Source organism: Eschrichtius robustus, chromosome 1, assembly GCF_028021215.1.
Source record: "Eschrichtius robustus isolate mEscRob2 chromosome 1, mEscRob2.pri, whole genome shotgun sequence".
Taxonomy (NCBI): Eukaryota; Metazoa; Chordata; class Mammalia; order Artiodactyla; family Eschrichtiidae; genus Eschrichtius; species Eschrichtius robustus.
In genome coordinates this window covers 161,219,124-161,237,105 of record NC_090824.1, presented here as the reverse complement: position 1 = coordinate 161,237,105, position 17,982 = coordinate 161,219,124, and the positions used below count along the sequence as shown (strand labels likewise).

The following is a 17,982-nucleotide window of genomic DNA, read 5'->3' as shown; positions in this document are numbered from 1 at the left end:
GGGGCGGGGGAGAATCCTTTCAGATACTGGATGCAGTTGAATTCAGTGTGTTCGCTTCCTCGCCTGCCCTCCTCCAAGTCGGCGAGGAGAGCTGTGCTTTCTTCTGCGTGTGAATGCTGTAGTGTGTCTGCCTTCTCGGACTTCCCTAACCCTTTCTTTTCCTTTCCGGCAGCGAATGCTTCCGTGTTCTCAGCAAACATCTCACATTTGGCATTCTGACGTTTTATTAAAAAGAAATATCTCTACCAAGGCAAAAAGCGGGGACTCTCCTCCTCTCCCGACGGAAACTGAGCTCGCGTAGAAGGCTGCACCTGCTTTGCGCCCCTACCAGGAAGGGGTGCTTGTGTGGGAGGAAAGGAGGGAGGTCCTGCGCCCCCGAATCCGGAGAAAGCAGCCCGCCCGCCCCCTCGCCCGGCAGCCAGCTCAGCGCACCCGAGAGAGCCGAGCCCGAGAAGCCGACCTCTGACGGTACTGGCCTGGTGCTTGCCAAAAAATGCCCCTTGCATCTCAATTTCCCCGGCGGTTTCTCTCGCACGCGCAGCTCGCCTGGGGCCACCTCGGATCTGCAGCGCAGCCCTTTCGGCACTAGTTCCTTCCTTCCCCGCTCCCTGTCTGCCCAAGGACGCAAAACCCACCGCCAAGAAGGCGCAAGGGGCGCGGGGGCACCAACCCAGCCGTGCCCCGCAGTCCCCTCCCAGCCGATCCTATCTCCCGGACTCTGGATTACGGGAATGAGTGTCATTTAGACCGAGGACCGCGCGTCCGCGGCCCCGGTCCCCGGCTCTGGGTGCCTCTCTGGGGGTCCTGTGTGCTCCCGTACCCCCGATCGCCGTCTTCAAGCCAGTGCCCCCCCACCCAGGCTCGGGAACGCTCCCCGATCACCTCGGCCGTGTTCATTTCACTTCCTCTCGCGGTCCGGATTGCAGCAAAACCGGGCAGCGCGAGGGCCAAAAAGTGGAAAGGAGAGCGCCTTTCCGCGTCGCGCCGCCAGCTCTCCAAGTCCCCCTCCCCAGTCCAGACCCTCGCAATCCCAACTGCAACTTTTTCCGTTCCGTCTTGCTTTCCTCTTGGCTGCGGCGAGCGGGCGCCGGGCCGCTAGGCTTGGAGCAGGCGGGCGGACGGCCGCGCGGCTGCGGGTGGCTGTGCGGGCGAGAGCCGCGAGCCGGCGAGTGGGTGGGTGGGGAAGGAGGAGGGGAGAGGGCGGGCGGGGAGAGAGAGAGGGGTGTGGGGAGGGGAGTGGGAGAGGGAGGGGGGAGATTCCGCTCTCTTGCCGCTCCCAGCCGGGGCGGGGGGCGGGGGGCGGGGGGCGGGGGGAGGAGGCCGTGAGGAGGGAGGGGAGGGAGGGAGGGGGAGAGGGAGGGAACCGAGGAAGACGCTCGGATAACCCGTGCGTTTCGTAAGGCTCGGAGCACTTGTACATTTCTGCAGGCGCGCAGCGAGCCATTCGCGGCGGCTGCTGCAGCTCAGACCGCTTCTTCCTCCTCCTCCTCCTCCGGGCGCCGGGTGTGTGGATGTGTGAGTGTGTGTGAGTGTGTGTATTTTGCAGGTGTGTCCGTTTTAATTCTGCCCAGTAGGTGGGACTTGGTGACTTTAGCACCATATTTTCCTTTTCCATCTTTTTTTTCCTTTTTCTTTTTTTGCCTCCCCACCGTCTGTTGCAACCCTGCAAAGTCTCGGAGTCGGAGAGCGCGGCTCGCTTCCCGAGCCCCCGGACCCGGCGAGCCGGCGAGCGCAGAGCCGGCCACCATGCCAGGCAGACCGCGCCACTAGGCGCTCCCCGCGGCTCCCACCCAGCGGCGGCGGCGGCGGCGGCCGCGATGGTTTCAGACGCTGAAGGATTTTGCATCTGATCGCACGGCGTTTCAAAGGCAGAGGCCCCCCTCCCCCTTCCCCCCTCCCTCGCCGTCTTTGTTTCCTTCCCCCCCAGCTCTCCCCACTCCCCCCCACCCCACCCCCCTCTCCTCTCCTCCTCCTCTTTTTTAGAAGCAGCGATCGGAGATGGATGTCTCTCTTTGCCCAGCCAAGTGTAGTTTCTGGCGGATTTTCTTGCTGGGAAGCGTCTGGCTGGACTATGTGGGTTCCGTGCTGGCTTGCCCTGCAAATTGTGTCTGCAGCAAGACTGAGATCAATTGCCGGCGGCCGGACGATGGGAATCTCTTCCCCCTCCTGGAAGGGCAGGATTCAGGGAACAGCAATGGGAATGCCAGCATCAACATCACGGACATCTCAAGGAATATCACTTCCATGTAAGTCAGGCGGCCGCTCCCCAACCCGCCTCTCCCCTCTTTCCGCGTCTCCCTCTCGCCCGCCCGCCGACCCGCAGGGCGCGCGTCAGGCTCGCTGGCCCTCAGCCCGCCCCAGCTCGCCGCTGCCCGCTGCCCGCTACCCGCCTCCCGCCGCCCGCCGCCCGCCGCCCGCCGGGCGCGCGTCAGGCTCGCTCTGGCTCGGGAGATGCTCTCGGGCTGCGTATTCCAGGTGACTCCGGCCTTGGCGAGGCGTGATCTGGCGATGCGTGTGTGTGCCTCTCCCCCGAGAGGACCCCAGCCGGCTGGGGCACGCGGGGCCCGGCTCCCGCCCCCGCTCCCAGGCGCTGCGGCTCGTTTCGAGGGTGCGAATCGGGTTCTTTGCCCCCCACTAAATAGCAACAGTTTGGCCACGCTCAAGTGGAATAAAGTAGACGAGGTTCGAATCCCCGGCAGCGGCGCCGGCAGTGACAGCGGTGGCGGCGGCAGCGCTTAACCGGGAGGGAAGGTGATAGGGACTGCTCGCGATCCAGCCCAGAGGTTTAACTGTTTCCTTTTGGAAACAGCAAAACACGCTGTCAAGTAAACAAGTTGGGAGTTGGCTGCTCGCAGGGAGACTTTGGACATGTCGAGGCCGTCATGGACGCCTACCTCTTCCCTTTCCTTCTCGCCCGCCCTCTCCAACCCCATTTTGGGCATTTCCGAGACACCCCCCCCCCCGCCCTTTCCCACCCTCATCTGCATCTGGGCGCCTACAGATCCTGTTCCTGTTTGAGCTTTGATAAACTGTTCCAGTAATTCCGAGTCAGGATGGTGAAGGGAGGAGGGAAGGCTTGCGTGTTTCGGGGATGGGTCTTCTTATACGATCGTGCAGATCCGTTTATTTGGAAAATTGAACTCTGACTAGCATTTGCTTGGTTCTGCCCTGTCTGAGTGAGACCTGTGGTGGCCTGCTCTTCCCCATACCCGCCCCGGTTATTTTTCTTCGGCAGGGATGGGGGTTAGAAGCATGGGCGGAGAGAGAGAGCCTGTCCAGATTTTTCTTCCACTGACCTCAGCCAGGTGACCCCCATCCCATTCTGCTATCCAGAGAAGGGTGTGGATGGCACCGGGAGTGTTCAGGGGGTAGCTCTCACCTGTCTCTCCCCAAGGTCCCCACCCCTTGGAGACCCCTGAAGTGGGTGGGATGCTGAAAAGGGCTGGCACTGAAGTCCTGGCTGGGGTCTGAGGCAGGCATTTGGGCAGAGACTCAAGAGGGGCTGGATTCTGCCATGGGTGCTGCTCTCCCAGGCATCGGCTCTCCCTTCACCTCGGCCCCAGGGCGATGGGGCTGTAAAGCCTGGAGGAATTGCGGTCCTGCTCCCTCCAAAGCCCACCAGCCCTCTTGGCTTAATGGAGACTCTGCTCGCGTTCTTGCAGTGAACAGTTTGAGGGGAGTGTGCAGCCCAGGAGGTGTCCCTGACTCCTGGCCCAGGAGACAAGCTTGACCCATATCTTGGCTCGACCGTTCACCCCCTTACCACCCTCAGCCCGGCTGGCCTGGGGTGACAAGATAAACAGCCAAGGGTGGGGTGGAGGGGAGGGCAGGAGAAACAGGATGGACCCAATGCAGCCTCTCCCACCTGCAGGCCACAGCATTCCAGCATCCCCAAGGATGCAGCCAGGAGGGTGGGAGTGAGATTGTCAGGGAACCTCTGCCTTGGACGTGCACGGAGGGGTGGGGGTAGGGGTGTGTGTGGGACAGGAGGGGGGAGCCTAGCAGTGGGTCCAGGAGCTCAGGAGCTGGACCTAGGGATTTTCAGGGGATCGGGTGGGCCGGGGTTGGAGGGATGGTGCCCCAGGTGCCCAGTGCGGGTCTCTGGGAGCTGGTGAGCCTCAGCCAGCTTGTTCTCTGTTCCAAGGATGTGTGTCCCTGAAGGGAGCCGGTGGGAGGCGGGGAGGGTCACAATCCGTAGGCTTTTTATGGCTACGCAGAGGTGTCCCCCCTCTGAAAAGAAAGCTAGGGGAAGCAGTCTGATAAGGAAGAGTTGGGTTGAGCTTTCCAGGCAAAGGGTCCAAGTTGGGGCTGCTGGGACGGTAATGATGGGAGGGGATGGGGTGGCTTCTTGTCTCCTTTGCCATTGAAGGACCCCAGAAGGGCAGCTGGGGAGAGGTAATCCGGGAGTAGATTGGGAATCCCTCTGTGTGTGTCTCCATCCTTGTTTCAGGACTCAGACGCTTTGCCAGGAAGTCAGGACTCCTTTCCTTGAATCCACCCCAACACCCAAGAGCCAGGGAACTGGATTCCCTCCGGAGCTGTGCCGAGTGGCAGGTGGGGGAGGGTCAGAGGTCATGGGTGGGATGACCCTTCCTCATCCCATCTTTTCCCCAGTGCCCTGTTATATCTATGGCTGGTATTGACTGAACTAGGGGAGGTCCCAGCCTTCTGGCCTGGAGGCAGAGCAGAGAAGGAGGGGAGTCCTGCTCGCCCTGGGAAGCAGGTGTCACCATCCCTGTCTTACCTCATGATGGAGGCTCAGGCTGCAAAGTAACTTTCCTGGGGGCACATAGCCCCAGCAGTGAGCCAGGCTTAGACCTTTGTCTGTTGGACCCCAAAACCCAGGTCCCCCACTCTGCAGGGCTACCCATGGAGGCGGGCTGGAAGGAGGGGCTTGAGGACAGAGAAGAGCCCTCCAGGCAGAGGAGGGGGCCTTCCTTTGGTGGGACCGGGAGGTGGGGCTTCAGTCCAAGCCTGAGCTTTGCTGAAAAGGAATGTGTTCTTTAGATTTCTGATGCTATCAGAGATTTGGAGATCAAGGGGTCCCCCAGCCTTCCATCAGCCTGAAGCTCTTGATGCTGGTGTGTGTCTGGGGGTGCAGCTTGGGCAGACTCTGGGGGCCGAGGAAGAGGCTGGGGCAGAAGCTGGAGTTCCAGCGGGCCTAGCTAAGGGAACCTGGGGTGACCGCCACCCAGCCACCCTCCTGTTCTCGGGGCTGTGGAGTCCTGAGGTCTCTCCCTCAGGTGCTGAACTGATCACCTCTGAGTTTTCAGAGGGACCAGAGATTCCCTGTGGTCCTTCCTCTCAGGGGTGGCGTGTTGGGTGGCTCCTGTGTCCCCATCGGAGGGCGCCTCTGATGGGGTAGGTGGGTGCCCCATCAGTATCAGGAGGAAATCGGCTGCAAGGCCTCAGGGCAGAAGTGTGGGTCTCACCTCCGCCCCTCCCAAAGTGCCCTCCCTTTTGGCGTCTTTCTGTTCAGGAGGCCAATCCCTCTGCCATTGGAGCTCTTGATACACAGTAACCTTACCTAGAAGGGTCCACGTGCGGCCGCACCCAGCCAGGCTCTGACGTCACAAAGGCAGAAGGGTGGTGGCTGGGAGGGGGGCCGTCTGGCGTCTCTAGGCCAGGCCTGCCTGGGGTTGGGTTGGAATAGTGCATCCTTGGACTGCTAGAAAGAAAATCCAGGGGGAAAGATGGCATCGCTGGGCTGGGTGCTCCTGGGCTTGTGAAGACCGTGGGCTCTTGGCTGGGACCCTGCGCTGCCAGCTGGGTCTCCACACGAGCCACCACAGGGTCCCTGGTGTTTACAGCACTCTGGTCCCTTGATTTCCCCTGTCTTCCCTGCAGGCCCTCCCCTGGCTGGGTGAGGGATCATTTGGGGCTTTGGCTGCTGTACTGACTTCTTGATTCTTAGCCTTTCTAAGGGTCAAGGGGAGAGCCAGCCTTGACAATTACCAGTGAGAGCTGGGTTGCAGGCAGGGGTGTGAGCCAGGCCCCAAGAACATCATGGGGTTCAATCAGGAGCCCCCCACATTGGGGCTGGGCCTGAGGGAGGGAGGTAGAGTTGTGAGGGGCCTTTGAGGTGAGATTTAGAAGGGGAAGTGGTTATAGCCCTGGGGGAAGAGGTACTTCCAGGGTAAAAGCTGGGGACCCTGGACCGAAGAGGCCCTGAGATTTTGTATGGAGGCCAGGCTGTTGGTGGGTGGATTCCAGGCCTTCCCTGGAGGACCCTCCCTGGAGCCAGAATCCTCAGCCCAGGTCAGTCTTCCAAGGCACACCCCGAAGCCCAGGGCATCAGCTCTGCAGCTCCAGGGGACCTGAGCACGTGATGGGTTTGGGTAAAACCAGCCCAGCCCGACCCTAGCTCTGAGAGTTCTTGGCCTGGCTACCGAGGGCTGAGCGTGGAGCCTGGGAGTCAGCCCAGCATCCTGCAAGAGGCTGACCACTCTCCTGCGAAGCGGAAGTGGAAAGAATGGCTGTGAAGAGGGAGGGGCCTGACACCCGCTCCCCTGGGCAGCTCTCCATCCTTGCCCTTACCTGTCCCTGGCGGCTGACTCCTCTCTGACTGTAGGGCTGGACAAAGCCCTCCCTTGGGCTGGCCTTTGCCAGTATCGTGGCATCTCTGCTGCTGCCTGGGCTGGGGTCCCCACGTCGAGGGCTGCGTTCAGTGGATTGTACTGGGACCACAGACACCCTCTCCAGCCTCCCTCTGGGGCCTCCAGTGGGCCACTGGCAGGGTAGGATTGGAGAAGGGGATGAGACACATGAGTCCCACCCCTGGATTTACCCCTTATCCTCTGTGAGCCATGGTAGAAGACTGTAGTCTTTCTGAGCCTGGAAATTCAACTGCGAATTGAGGCCATGGAGCAGCGTCCTTTCCAGCTCGGACATATGCCGTCCCGGGGCCCAGGGAACATCCCCAAGGAGGCTGGGCTAGGCCACTTCTAAGGGCACCATCCCGGGGCCTGGTGCTGACCCTTGTGGCGCCACGCAGAGGAAGACAGCAGGCACTCCCTCGCTGGCCATCGGCCACTGGCCATTTTCCCTTCGTTTCCTCCCCTCCCACCTCTAGAGGACTCTGGGCCACCCAGTTTGGGGTCCACTACCCAGACCAAGTGCCACCCCTAGCAAGAATGCACCGAGGCCTGCAGCCTCCCATTAGAGGCCGGACACCCAGCTTGGTGGCCCGCGCCCTTGCCCCCCTTGTACCGTGAGCTCAAGGCAGGGAGACGTCCTTCTGCAGAGCTTCAGCTCATTGCCGGAGCAGGGCCTCTGCTGGGTGTGAGAAGAAAACCTTAGAGCTTCTATTTCAAGTTATTCTTGTTGAGAAGAGGGAATATTTAATGCTTAATATATGAATCGAAGAAGTATAAGCACATAATTTAATAAATAGGAGTGTTTGGGGGTTACGAGATGAATTTTTATTGCTGAGGCATGCAGAATCAAAAAAGCTTGGTGCCCAATGTTGTCGTGGCTGGAAGGGCCTGGGCTTGAGAGGGAGCCGGGTTGATGGTAGGAGGGGTGGTCCTGAAGCCCCCGGCTCCCCTTCTTGGCTCTGTTCCCAGGAGGGGTTGATGAATTGGGAGTGGGGGCAGGGGCATGTGAGGAGGGAGCAGGCTGGGTGGCAGAGGGGATCAGGATTCCTAAGTCCCAGGGCCAGGCCAGTTCTCAAAAGACGGTCCCTAGTAGCCCTCTGGGTCCTGCCCTTTGTCCCTTGTAGCACATCCTTCACCTCCATGAATCCCTCCCTCCCCGCCCCCCCCATTCACTTCTTCCTTCTCTCCAGTTTACAGTTGTTGTGTTTATTATTTTTTAAAATTAATTAATTAAGTTATTTATTTTCGGCTGTGTTGGGTTTTCATTGCTGTGCGCAGGCTTTCTCTAGTTGCAGCGAGCAGGGGCTACTCTTTGTTGCGGTGCGAGGGCTTCTCATTGCGGTGGCTTCTCTTTGTTGTGGAGCACGAGCTCTAGGCACGCGGGCTCAGTAGTTGTGGCTCGCGGGCTCTAGAGCGCAGGCTCAGTAGTTGTGTCACACAGGCTTAGTTGCGGCATGTGGGATCTTCCCGGACCAGGGCTCGAACCTGTGTCCCCTGAGTTGGCAGGCGGATTCTTAACCACTGTGCCACCAGGGAAGTCCCTGTTGTGTTTATTTTTGCCACAGCTACTTGAAGTACCTAAGCAGGGATTATTAGCCCCGTTGTCCCGATTAACAAAACAAACAAAATAAAGAAAATAACTTGAATCCCAGTGGTTGAGTGTCTCACAAAAGGAAAGATCTGGAAGGGTCTTGAGGCTCCTCCTCTGATGCTCCCTTCATGGCCTCTCTGGTTTCCTGGACTCCATTCTCTCCCCGGCTTTAACCCTGTAGCTGGACACCCTCTGGCTGCTGGGAACGGAGAAGCAGACTATTTTCATCCAGCAAGTTCCTTCTCTCCCAAGGGGCAGCGCTATGGGAGCGGCCCATCCATGAGGGCCTTGTGGAGGGCAGCTGAGGGGCCTGGCGGTTGGGTCTAAGCGTGGCCTGAGTGGAGGCTGGACTCGGTCCCCCAGATCTATCGATGACCAACTGAGCTCTCGGCTCAAGGCGTCTGTCATCCCCTGAGCCTTGCTGGCCTCCACGTTGGGAAACACAAACACTCCTGGGGGCCGGGCATGCTGGCAGCTCCTCTTTGATGGATTGGACATCAGACCATCTGGAATGAAGACTCCAGAAGCTCAGTGCCCAGTGGAACCCCCATGAGGATCCTCAAATTTCTGCCTACTACCCCCGAGGGCAGGGCTCCCTGGAATTCAGAGCTGGGAGGGACCCCTGCAGTCAGCTCCTCCCTCACCTTACCTGCGAGGGTCCCAGGAGAGGCGCAGAGAGAGGCAGGGACTTGGGGGTCCTCGGGCTGCTGGAGGACGTCCCTGCCCAGGTGCCAGCACCGCCTTCTCCTACTCGGCTCTGGCGCCCTTTCTGGGCACTCTGTCAAAGCCAGAGCCTCGCCCACGACTGTGTCTCCCTCTGGGGCAATGATTCCAAATCTGGGGTCCCCAGAGGCAGCAACTATGCAAGGCTGGCAGCCCCAGGGCTCTTTGCAGCCTGCAGCCCATGCCAATTAAAACTGCTCTTGGCGAGGGCTCTGCTGAGCTCTGTTTACACACAGGGCTCAGGGATCTGTAGGCGCAGCCAGTTTGGAGCCTGTCCTTTCTAACTTCACTTCTGCCCCTGTCCCCCCCATCTGGCTTGTCCCATCGTAAGTGTCCCCCGTCTGGGTGGTGGAAGATTCAGGATTCTGTCCCCAGACAGAATCATCCAGCAGGGAGAGGAACCTGTCCCCAGCAGGTCCTCCAGACCTGGCCTTTTCCTAGCTTTGGGCCAACCCCTTCCCTCCTCTGGGCCTCAGTTGCCTTCTCTGTGAGATGAGGACAATAATAACAACTATCTTTTAGCAGCACTCTGAGGGTCAGTGGCCTGTGTCATGCCGGGTAAAGAGAAAGCTGCCGATACATGATAACTCATGGCAGCTGGCGTTTACTGAGCACTTACTATGTTCCAGACACTGTTCCAAGCACTTTGGAGGTAATATAACCCATTACGGCCTCACACCAACCCTAGGAGATAAGTACTGTTATTCATCCCATTTTACAGATGGGGAAAATGAGTCCAGAGATGGAATGTGACTTGCTTCATTTCACGAAGCCAATCAGAGGAGTCTGACATTTAACGTTAAGCTCCATTGCCTATACTCTTTCGCTATATTCTTATGCATGTGAATATATACTGCTATACATACACATTCACGAATCTATGACCATCAAGATAAATTAATAATAAAATAAAAGGGTAGACATGAAGGTCTAGGAGGATCCTTTATTTTACAACATTCCAGTTCCCTAGCTGAGAATTCCCCTGGCTGGGTTTGGCGAGGAAGGCAAATGAGACAGTGGTGGGTCTGGTGTTGGCCAAGCAGCCCTGGCCAGCACTGTCAAAGCCAGGCTCTAATGATGGGGAGGCTTGGGGTCTTCCTGACCTGCTCCTAACAGCAGCCTCGGCGTGAGGCTCGTCCCAACCAAGCCCTCTTCCCAGGCCTCCTTGACCACCCCATGACGTCCTGGTTTCTGAGGTCAGGTCAGCTCCCCCAGGAGACCAGGTGCCAGCTGAGGCTGGCGAGTATTCAGGAAGCTGGTGGCTGGGCCCCAGCCGGCTCCACTCTGGGCTGAGACACGGTCAGCAGGACTGTGTCCCCAGTTGCCCATGGCCAGGGAGAGCCTGGATGGGAGAATAGAGGGCAGGTTGGCTTCTCCCAGCTTGAGTTTTGGAGTTCCAGGCCTGCCACTGGATGTAGAGTAGAAGGGGGATGTCTGATGTGTCCACCTAGAGCTGAAAGCAGATATTTAGAGTGTCTTTCCTGGAGGGTGAATTCTAGTTCTTCCTGGCCCTTCTCTTGCCTCCTCCTCAAATGAGCAGCCGTTACTCCTCTCTACCCTTCCTCTTGCTCCATCTCCCTTCCCCCCTTGCTCAGGGAAGCTCCATCTGTCTCTCCATAGGGATGAGCATGGGGGATGGCTACAGCTGTCCCTGCAGAGAGAGCTGGGGTACCCAGCAAAGTGCTACGACTGCAGGGCAGGAATTTGTGGAAACACCCCATTTTGCTGCTTCTTGGCTGGAAGAGTTCACCACATCCTAGAGCCTCTCTGGCCTTGGTTTCCCCTTCTGGGATTTGGCATCACCTCTGGGAATTGGAGTTTATCTCCCTCTCAGGGTCACTGTCAGATCAGGGTGATCACATACTCGATGGGCTCCCCAAGCGGTAGGGCACCATGTTGCTTATTTACATTTCTAGACATCTGGGAGTGTTTTTGAGTTAGGAAAAAGATCAAGACTTTGAACCATAAATCACCTGACCTGGAAAGGGGCTCAGAAATAATTGGGGCCAAACCCAGTTTTACAGAGAAGGAACCCAAGGCTCCAGAGAGGTGAATGGACTTGACTCAATCACCCAGCGAGTTCGTGGCACAGTGAGACCAGAACGCCTCCGAGGCCGCCTCCCCAGCTGGTGTGGCTCTCATCCTCCCGCCCTCTGCAAGCGTCGGCTCTGGGGCTGAGGGATCTGGGCTCTTACAGAAGCAGGGAAAGGAGCCCTTAGCCTCCTGCAAAGAGAGAAGGAGCAATCTTAGATGCGCAGTCCTAATCTGGGCTGCTTCCCGCGGTAAAGTGGGCTGTGTGCGTGCATCTGGAGGCGTCTTTGCGCACCCACAACTGCCATCTCTTCTGTGTTCCACGCACATCACGACTGAGGTCTCCCGTAAACAAGCCCTGAAGCCTTTGGCTTCCTGCCTACAAAGACTGTCTGCGTCTAGACTCCTGGTGACCACAAGAGGGCAGTGCTGTGCACGAGACTGACCGAGGCTGGTGGTGGCTGCCTTCCCTGGGAGCTGGGGATGCGGCTCCCGTGTGGTGAGATGTGCACCGGCTGACCTGGCTTTCAGAGCCTTTCTTGAGCCAGGGCTGAGCAGGGAGATCAGCTCTCCCCTAGGCGGGGCCTCTCGCAGCCCTCATCATGGGGTCCTGCCTCCATCATGTCTGCAGCCCAGACGTGTGAGTGTCCTGCACCTGAGCTTCCCAGGAGGCGGCTGGGAGAGTGCCCTGGGTGACCAGAAGTGGGCTGGAGTGCTCTCCTTCCCACCAAGTTTGTCTCAGCAGCAGCAGGAGGGGTCAGTGCATCTGCACGAGGGTCATGGAGATGAATGAACGGGACATCGTTCCTGTCCAGGAAGATAAGTCTTGATGGGGACACAGAGAAGTTGACAGACGGCTACACTGCAGAGATAGTGTCATGGGAGAAGGGAGCTTTATGAACTCCCTCAGGCCATTTGATATGCCGGTCCAAGTGTGGAGGCATCTCTCCCCTCTCTCTCCCCGCTGCTCCCAACCCCAGCCATGCCAAGCTTGGTAATTACTTAGACATCAAGTAGCTGCTCAGGAAGCACGGAGTCCTGATATTTACCAGACGTGAGAGCTTGGTGCTGTCTCTCAACCTCTCTAGACCACCTCTGTTCTCAGAGACACCCATCTAAATTGATGGGTATCAAAGTGGCTTGCAAACCAGGGTCCTGGACCCTGCCTGGACTGGCTAGTTTTGACTGTTTCCTTTCTGTGCGTGCTTTGAGCTTTTCTCTGGCTGTTCCAAGCAGTCTCGTATTTGAGAAGGTGCTCTCTTGTTCTTTGCACTAGTTGGTTCATGAAAGAGCCTTGTCCCACTAACACAGCTATTAGTTTTGGAGATGGGATCTCCCTCTTTTGTAGTGGGTCCTGAGCTCTCAGATCTGGGGCCTGCAGCTCTGCCCTGAGGGCCATCCCATGGCTGCTGGACCCAGGGCTGCAGGTGGGACCCTCTCTGTTGTGGTCAGTCTTTTCCCACCTACTTATTTCTGATACTTTTTTGAGGCTGATCCCTGAAGAACAGGGATGAACATAACACTTATGGCTGTCCTACCGGGCTGGAGATCATTTGCGTAGACAACCTTGCTTATGGATGGCACCTACTAAATGAAGCTTGAGTTCACAACTCTGCCTCTTCCCAGCTGTGTGACCCTGGGCTGGATACTTTTTTGATTTCCATTTCCGCATCAGAAATAGTACTGATAGTACTGGGTTATTTTAAGAGTTTGATGAGAACGTGCACTCCTGTCTGTGTGTGTAAAAGTCTTAATGCTTGTCTCTCCCTCTCGTTTTCTTCCTCTTCTCATTACCACTCTCCAGAACACCATTCCCACACGTGTGGTTACTTTTTATGACCCTCATCTGTTCTTCCTGAGTCCAGCCTCTCCTACTTTCAGCTCATCCTCCACACCTTGACAGGTTAATCTTTTAAACCAAGGTCTTCCATTAGAAATATTCCTGGACCCCAAGACTTTCAATGGTTCTTTTGCCTCAAAGGCAACTCAGTGTCATAGGAAGCATAGTGGCTTCATTGGCCAGACAACCTTCAGTTTAAATCCTGGCTCTGCCCCTGTGTGAGCTTAGGCAGGTTACTTAACCTCTCTGAGCTTCTGTCTCTTCATCTGAAAAACTGAGCTAACTAGATCTGTCTTCCTAGAGTAGTTGTGAGGATTAAATGAGATTATAGTAAGTGCCTGGCATATGATGGGTACACAGAGGCCAACCTGGCAAATGGTACAATAGGAGTCTCTCAGAGGTGAAGGGCAGGGGCGTTTCTGGGTCCTTGAAGAGTGGGATGAGAGGGGAGCTAGGACCTCCCCTAGGGCCAGAGCTCAGGGAGGCAACAGAAGGATTAACGTGGTGTGTATTTGGAAAAGGTGACAAAGTGGCTGAGGCACATGTCTGCCCAAGAACAGGGAGATTGTAATGGTTGCTACTGATAGCCTCAGTTGGGAAACCAAGTGGCAGTGTCCAGGCAGAGCCTTCCTGCTGCCCGCCTCCCCCCCTCCCCAGCCTTGGGAGTTGGGATGCCAGGAACCTGCATGCAGGGTGACTCAGGAGCACCCAGCCCCTTGCAGGTGTTGTTCCATGTGGTTTTACTGCTCTTCTTGCTCTGTGTAGCTTCCCGCTCACTGGATGATTCTCTTCCGGCTATTGTAATTGACTAGGACTGTCAGCTACAGTTGGGGCTCCAGGACCAGCCCTGGGAGAAAGAATGGACGAGTCCAGTGGGAAGGGGGTGACCACTCAGTCCCTCCAATCCACCCTTAAGAGCCTCCCATGCGCATTCATTCCAGTTCTATGATCAGCCACAAGAGGGCACTAGACCATGATTTCTGCAGGAAGGGAGGTGCTATTTATCCTGCCCTATTATGATTGTGCCTTTGAACAAAGCTGCACGTGGTTTTCTCCCAGCACCTCTGAGGGTCACGGCAAACCAACTTGATTTAACCAGAACCCATAGCGTAGAGTCTGATAACTCAAGGGAGGCTAAAGTGTGTTGTGAAAAGGTCATGGAATTTGACGTCAAACTCGGGTTCCAATTCTTGCCCTCCTCCTTGCTTGTTTTTTTTGAACTTTGAGTAAATTGCTTAATTTCTCAGGGTCTCATTTTCTTCACCTGCGAAGTCAGGTGTTGTTGGGAGGTGTTGCTGTGAGCATTAGTTTATATGATGTGTGGAAAGTGTCTGGAACATGATGGATGGATACTCCGTGATTGACCATCTGTCTCTTTCTGGAGGAAGGATGGAATTAGGACACAGTGCAGGGGGTATGTACGGGATCCTGTTGGCCTGGTAGGATCATTTTACTTCCCAAGGAGCCCGCTACGGTTCTAGTTCGTTGGGGGCAGCAGTGACACCAAGTGGCCAGAATGGAGAACAGCAGTGTATTCTGATCTGGTGGGGTGGCCATGGTGGGCATTGCTGAGGCAGATGAGACTGACTCGGCGTCAGGCTTCAGAGGATCCGTCAGCTGACTTTCTCTCCCCTTCAAATGTGAGCAGCTAGAGATGATTCTCTGAGGACACGAGTGTGATGATGGCCGTTGGGTGTGTTTGTTGCTGGGCCAATGGCATGAGGCCACAGCTGCAGAACACACGTGTGCGCCTGACTGACTTCATCGTAGCCAACCAATCCCGGCATCTAACAGCCAGACCCTTTCTGGTATTTTCCTTGGGTATTACTCTTCTTGAGATGCTTTAATCCCCAGCCTATCTGGTTGGCCTCAGCCACGAGACTCAAGATCTCTGAGGCTCAGTGTGTTTATCTGGAAAACGGCGAGGGGAGGGTTGGGCTGGTCGACGGGGAGGGCTCTTCCAGCTTAGATTTGAGTGTCAGACATCATTTCATATCCTTTACTCAGTGTGTGCATGTGTGTGTGTGTGTGTGTGTGTGTGTGTGTGTGTGTGTGTGTGTTTGGGGGTGTGGGATCACATAGGAAGGAATTACTTTAGGCTCTGCTGGTGCAGAAACTCCAGCCCAGAGAAGGGAGGGGCCTTCCCGCAGCAGAGGCGTGGCTCTGGGGCTGGAATTGGGGTGCCTCTGGCTCCTTATCTTCTGTAGCTTCTTTAGGATCCACCTGAGATCCAGGAGGGGGCCTTGGCAGACGTGCCAGGCTCAGGAAGTTAGTTAATATCAGCTTTGCTCCAGATTATGTTTCTGACTCCTTGCCACCTCTTAAGTGGCAGTCATTTTAACAAGTGTGGCTATAAGACACCAAGTGGGAAATAGCATGATAGATGCGGAGGGGGGAGGGGCGTGGAGGAGGGGTGTAGTTCTATACCCTTGGAAGAAACCTTGTCTTTGAGGCCCTTGGAGGGAGCTAGGGCCCTTCGAAGCCCCTGGCAGTGAAGGGGAGGGCGTGGAAAGAAGTGCCTGGCTCCTAGGGCATGTGGCCTATGGCTGAAGTGTTCCCTCGTTCATGGGAGGGCCCTGTGTCTTCTGGGGGCCCCCGGCTTCTGTCCCTGGGGCAGGAGTTGAAGGGGAGGCCTTGTATTCCATTTGTTTTCAAAGGATTGTCTTCCAGGTGTGTAACAGACTGCTAACGGGGGCCTGAAGCTGGCGGTGTGTTCCCCCCACCGTGGATGCTGAGCTGCATCTGGCCGCCCGCCTCACTGCCTGTCCAGGCCTGTCCCAGCATCTGGACTATTGGGGAAGGATGGCCAGAGGCGCTAGCTGGGCTGGCCGGGTCCTTCTCTCTGCAGGACAGGGAGAGGAGGGGGTCAGCCCTCTTCTGTCCCAGCTCTTGGCTCCAGCCGTGTGCTAGGGACGGTGCTAAGCCTTGGGACACGATGCTGCAAAAATAAAAGGCCATGGGCCCTCCCTCCTTCTTGGAGTTTAGAGTCGAGTCGGGGTGGCCAGTATTATTAGCCGAGACATCTACAGCTGGAAGGGCCGTCTCAAGAGAAGCAGGGACAGAATTTTAGAAAATGTATCTAATGGGAAATTGAAAGAAAAATGTATAGATATGAAAATAGGGCTTCCCTGAGGAGGAGAGGGTGCAGTTTTTTCTAAATGGAGATTTAAAAATTCTAGATTTACCTGCTTTCGAGTTCATCTGATTGGAAACAGTAGAGCTGGTTGTCAGGGTGTGGTCCTGGCCGGCCGTGACCTTGACTCACCATCCTGCTGCTGGTCCACAGAGGCCCCGTGGCACCTTAGCAGATGCAGCATGTCGAAGGCGAGAGAGGACAACTGGTGTTTCTTCTCCTGTCACTTTCCAATTGTAAGAGACAGAGATTCGAGGGCCAGTGGCTTATGGGGAAGGTGACCCCGGGCAGCCCGGAGGAGGGGGCCGTGAGACGGGGAGGGAGAAACCCAAGGAACAGCGGGTTCCAGAAGATGTCACCAAGTCTCTTCAAGGCCCTCGCTCATTTCCCTATTTCTGCATTTATTCAGCATGTTTATTTGAGAGCCTCTGTTGGGCCGGCCCCTTTGGGTGAGAGCTGGGAAAACATCAACCAGCTGGACAGATGGATCTGTGTTCTCCCCATAGTTAACAGGACGTGTAAGGTCAAGCCCCTTTCTTTTGCCACCTGGAATCTACCTCCAGGCTGTGCGGGAGGCGGGCTGGGGTGCTGAGGGTGCAGCCAGATTCCCTGGGTCCCCCAGGCCAAGCTCCTGGGAGAAAGTTCCGTCAGAGGGTGACTTGGCGGGGGGGGGGGGGTCAGCCTTCCTATGCCATGTGATGGGGGGGTGAGCGCCCGGGCGGGCAAGCGAAGACTGGCTGCACGTGCTGGTCCAGGGCTGGGCCCGGCTTCCCTCTCCCAGCACCCAGCAGACCCTCTGTCTAGCCCGCTGGGGGCCTGCCCCTGCCCTGGCTGCGACCGAGACAGGCCTACCCTCCCTCTTTTCAGTTCAGAGCAGCGCCCTGGGACCTGGGGCAGCCGTGGTGGAGGAGGAGCAACCTCATCCGTCCCTGACCCTCATGCAGGCGTCATTGTCCCGGGTCATGTCCTGTCTCCGTGGAAATGACTGGTCACTCTTCCCTGCTTCCCATCCCACCTCCCGCAGTCCTGGGCCGCAAGCTGTGTCCCCACCCAGGCGACTTGCCTGTTACTTGGGCTCTGATCAGGCACCTGGCCTTGAGGCTCCACCCTGCTACCTTCCCAGGTACCTGTCCTCACCTGCCCGGGTGGGCCGCTGGCCAGAGAGGGTAACTCCGCCAGCATCTTAGTCCAGGGGAGACTCCCTGGGGCTGCAGCCACATGCCCCGGGTGGCGTCAGGCTCCTGGGTGTTTTTGTTTTCTCTCTGTGCGCTGTGTCAGAGGCAGGGACCGTGTTTTGTCCGGTAGCCAGCACTTCACAGGGACTCCATAGAGACCTGCTAATAGGAGGGGCTGATTTCAACTAGCATATCTCGCAGACCCACCACAGAACCCAGCTTGGGGGCAGTGCATGCACCTGCCCGGACTGCCGGGCACCTTGTTCTCGTGGCTCCCACGCCTCTGTGCGCCTTGGCTTTGCCTTCAGTGGAGGAGCTGCTGAAGGAATCTTCTAGGGAACCTTAACCCATCATGGGGACGACAGACGCTGTGCTGTGACCGGGTCCCACGTGCTGTTCTCAGAACAGTCTTATTTTTTTAAATTTATTTTTTATTGCAGTAGAGTTGATTTACAATGTTGTGTTAATTTCTGCTGAACAGCAGAGTGACTCAGTTATACACACATATACATCCTCTTTTATATAGGACAGTCTATTTTAACCATCTTGCATTCTCAGCACGACCCGATGAGGCAGGGACCATTAGCATCGTCACGTTAATGGTGGCGAAACCGAGCATAGAGAGGCTACAGCACTTGTCCTGGGTCACGCAACCAGGAAGTGGCAGACATGGGGTTTGAATCAGCAGGTCTGCTCCAGAGCCCCTGCTCATGCCCCCGCCCCGTGTCACAGATGCTCTCAGTTCCTGGCCCCCGCCCTGCAACCTCTCGTCTCTGCTTTTAGTCCTGGGTCCAGCGCCCTCCCACAGCTCCCACAGGGCACAACGGGTTCTGTGCTATTCTGTTTTTTTTTGGTTTTGTTTTGTTTTTGAATTTATTTATTTATTTATTTAT

At 56.8% G+C, this 17,982-nt stretch overlaps 1 protein-coding gene across 2 annotated transcripts in view; it reads left to right on the top strand.

Annotated features, from left to right (window-relative positions):
* The first annotated feature begins 1,998 nt into the window (after positions 1–1,998).
* Positions 1,999–17,982, top strand: part of NTRK3 (neurotrophic receptor tyrosine kinase 3) — a 281,804-nt gene continuing 265,820 nt past the window's right edge. For both annotated transcript variants that reach the window (XM_068537616.1, XM_068537611.1), the window contains exon 1: positions 1,999–2,246. In XM_068537616.1, the coding sequence (XP_068393717.1) occupies positions 1,999–2,246 (248 nt within the window). The remainder of the gene's footprint in view (positions 2,247–17,982) is intronic.